We start from the raw sequence: 3742 nt of genomic DNA on the forward strand, positions 1-3742 counted from the left end.
AGAACTACTGGAGCAACTCAGCAAGATCTCTTGCTCTTCCAAGTGCTGCTCTCCAGCTGAAGCAGAGAGAACCAGGGGAAGTGCCTGAGGATGCTGAGACTCCAGAAGATTTGAGAGGCAAAAGGTGCCTTGAAAAGCATCACCTGGAGCAGAATCCCTTCCCATCTAAACCAGGAGCCCTCACAGGTCCATCCCAGACAGGTCCTGTTGTACCATCAAGCTCACACTTGGTTTAGCACTCCACCAGCACTTCCCTGGTGCTGGAACAGCAAATCTGACCTCTAAAACAATTGGGAAACTTTGGAGTTTCCAGGGACAAGCACTTGCTCACTGTCACTGCATGCAACAGCCACCAGTCCTTACTACAACCCTGGCTGCCCTTCCAGAGGGTTGTGTTGTGCTGCAGGGAATTTTCTCTTTCAGCAATAAAGGCCATTCCTTTGCAGAGGAAAACTGTCTGGCTGCGTAATTACAGCAGTTAAGTTCACACTCAGTTTAACAAACCAGTTTAGATTCATCCCCTACATTCCAAGCACATCCAGTAACTGCTTCAGGATTTCTCCAGCACATTAAGAACATCATGATCTGTGGGGTAGAAACTACCAGATGCAGGTGCAGACAATGACTGACTTTGTTCCCCTCAGGAATTTAATCCTCCAGAAATTCTGCTCCACAACTCCAGTAGTCAAAACTCCTATTTTTCCTCTCTGTGCCCTTTCCCAGTCTCTAGTTACAGCTCTCCCTGTTCATTGTGCAGTTGGACAGTGCAGTGCACAGCTGATCCATGTAAATCCAACCCCTGCTCCTGGAGAACAGCATGTTCTCTCCATCAGTCCATGTCTTTCTGCATCCCTTGCTCCCAGCAGCTTCCCAGCTCAGGAGGAGCCTCTGAAAGATCCACAACACAAATGAGGTGCTATAAAAATTTATTTGCTTTTTGTGGTAACAGGAACTGCTCATTTACCAGGAAGGATGATGCCATCATACTGTGAGGGGGGAAAAAAAAAAGAACCAAGTGAGTAAGTACATCAGGTAGAGGTACTGAGTGCAGAAAACTGAGTCACCACGTTCATTCCAAGCCAACAGTGACATCCAACACCAGTTTTCCTGTTTTTCTTTGCATACATGTGAATGTCCAAGGGGCTGTGTCCAGCAGCCTTACCCTGCACAGGCTGATCTGACCATTCTCATCTCTTTTACAGTCCCAAATTTGGCCCCTGAGGGAAACTGTGCCACAGTAAGCAGAACCAAGAAAGAGTGGGGAAAAGGGATCCAGCAGGAACAGGCTGGAGCCCTGTGTGTGGGGGGCATGACCCATGGAGGTCCAGGCAGGGTAAAGAGCCTCCAAGACTCTTTCCACCTGTGAGATTTCCCACCCAGCTTCCAGCAGCTCCCACTCACTATCCAATTATTCCATGGACAGATAAACCCAAGAACTTGTTTTCTTTGGATCACTCCATCCTCCAAGTCTGGCAGCTGAGCTAGGAGCTGAGTCAGATCAACAAATCCTAACCTGCCTCATCACTCGTGATCCACAAACACCTCCAAAAAGTGGGAGCTATTTACACAGCAGCTGATACTTCCCTCCCCTCCAGCTACTGCTCTTTCAGCTCAGCACACACGACACAAGCACGAACAACACTCGTGCTCAAACAGCTTCCACTGCTCTGGGACAGCAAAAACCTTGAATTTGAGCCCTGATCAAGACCTCCCTCTGCTCAGAGACTTGTTCCAGCCCTTCCCCAGTGAAGCATTTTGCTGGTATTTGCTTGAGAACCCTCAGGATACCAAAGCAAAGATGAACTTTACCTTCTGCTGGAACCAGCGCATGGCTTCCTCCTTCCCAATCCTGTGCTTGGCTCCAATGTTGCCAGTCCTGCGTTTCTTGTCAGCAATGCTGAAGCCTGGTCTGCCCAGCACCTGCAGGATGAGGCCAACAGCACTGATTCAGCCTGCTCTTTACTGATTTTCTCAAACTAAACACTTTTCCAGGAGGGAAGCCTAGAATTTCCACATCAGTGTCTCATATGAGGCACTGATGCTCCTTCCCCAAACCCATCCCAGCTGTTTTGGTGTTATCCCAGGAATCACAGAACGTTAACGGGTTGGGATGGAGCTTAGGGATCATCTAGCCCCAACCCCCTGCCCTGGGCAGGGACACCTCCCACCAGAGCAGGTTGCTCAAGGCTTTATCCAACCTGGAATGAACAGTGACAGGGTTGGGGCAGACAGAGCAACAATATTTGCTTCTGAAGAGGCTTTGGGAGACTTGCCATGAATCAGGGATTTATGGCAGCACTGGGAATCTCACATTAGCAAAACATCAGCAAAATCCAGGTAGCAGCAAGTCCATGGGAGCCACCTATCATTCTAGGCCCCTTCTAGCTTTTTTTTTCCAACATCAGGAAAAATTTCTTCCCAGAAAGGTTCATTAGACACTGGAATGTGCTTCCCAGGCAGGTGGTGGAGTCAACATCCCTGCAGGTGTTTAAGAACTGACCAGACATGGCACTTAGTGCCATGGTGGTGTTGGGCCATGGGTTGGATTCAATGACCTCAGAGGTCTTTTCCAACCTGACTGGCCATGGTTCCCACAATCCCAGCAGAAGGAAGCAAGGGATACTCACCACATAGAAGTCCAGGCCATAGATACCAATGCTGGGATCGTATTTAATGCCCAGATCAATGTGTTCCTGGATCCCAAAGCCAAAGTTCCCAGTGTCTGAGAAGTTGTTTTTCCTCAACTCGTATTCTCGCACCTGCAATGTTTGGTGTGGGTCAATTTTGGTACTGACTGGGAGGTACAAGCCCAGACCCTCAACTCACCCATCCCTCAGGCTTTATCCCTAAGATTTTGCCCCCCCCGACTGCTCATAAATCCCTGCAGCAAAGACAGAACCCCAAAAGAAATCATCAGCAGCAACAACTAGTTCTTAAACCAGATTAAAAAGCAGCCAGAGAACCTGTGAACATTTCAGCTCATGTACCAAGTGTATCCACAACTGACCTGGGACTAGATCAGCTGCAACATCTCAAAGCACACCCAACTCTCTGGTGGGAATGGATGGAGTTTTGTCCCTCCACAACTCAAAGATTCACCCCGAATTCTTCTCACCTTCAACCCCTTCTCCAGAATCTCCTCTGCTTTGGCCCCACGAACTGTGCAGTGAACAGCAATCTTCTCATTCCTCCTGATCCCAAAGGACCTCACGGTGTACCGAGCTGGAGGCAGCAAGAATTAAAGACGACAGTCAGAATTCCCCACCTAGGGGACTCAAGAGTTTCAGGAGAGCAAAGGTATTGAAGGCAATTCCAGAAGAGCTGAGGCAGCTCCACATTCCTTGTACGGATGAGGATGGGGAAAGGGCAGCAGCACGAGCCTGGAGGTAGAACCGACCTAACACAAACCACCACCAACCCCCGAGTGTATAAAACCCCAACCCTGCCAAGGAGACCCTTCCCAGCACCCACACTTTAGAAAACAACAAACCCAAACCAACCCCCATGCACCAACACCCTCACCTTTGGAAAAAACAGGAGTCTGCCCCGTCAGTTGTTCCAACACTTTAGCCGCTCGGGTGAGCCTATCCCCACTCTCCCCGACGCAAATATTCAGGCACAGCTTACGGATCCGCAGCTCCCGCATGGGATTCTCCTTCTCACCTTGATCTTGCTGCGGATAAACCACACAGGACAGTCTGAGGGACTGAGCACCCCAACACCTTCAACCCCTCCCGGCCCA

The 3742-nt window shown here is 49.6% G+C and overlaps 1 protein-coding gene across 1 annotated transcript; it reads right to left on the minus strand.

Moving 5' to 3' along the window:
- Nucleotides 1-911: 911 nt before the first annotated feature.
- RPL11 (ribosomal protein L11) lies at nucleotides 912-3716 on the minus strand. The gene is made up of 5 exons (XM_009070908.1): nucleotides 3523-3716; nucleotides 3116-3222; nucleotides 2628-2759; nucleotides 1810-1920; nucleotides 912-986 (listed from the first exon to the last, which is right to left on the minus strand). Exons 1-5 carry the CDS (start codon nucleotides 3644-3646, stop codon nucleotides 957-959), a joined length of 504 nt encoding a protein of 167 aa, XP_009069156.1. The 5' UTR covers nucleotides 3647-3716; the 3' UTR covers nucleotides 912-956.
- Nucleotides 3717-3742: the final 26 nt, after the last annotated feature.

Source organism: Acanthisitta chloris, unplaced genomic scaffold, assembly GCF_000695815.1.
Source record: "Acanthisitta chloris isolate BGI_N310 unplaced genomic scaffold, ASM69581v1 scaffold9773, whole genome shotgun sequence".
Taxonomy (NCBI): domain Eukaryota; kingdom Metazoa; phylum Chordata; class Aves; order Passeriformes; family Acanthisittidae; genus Acanthisitta; species Acanthisitta chloris.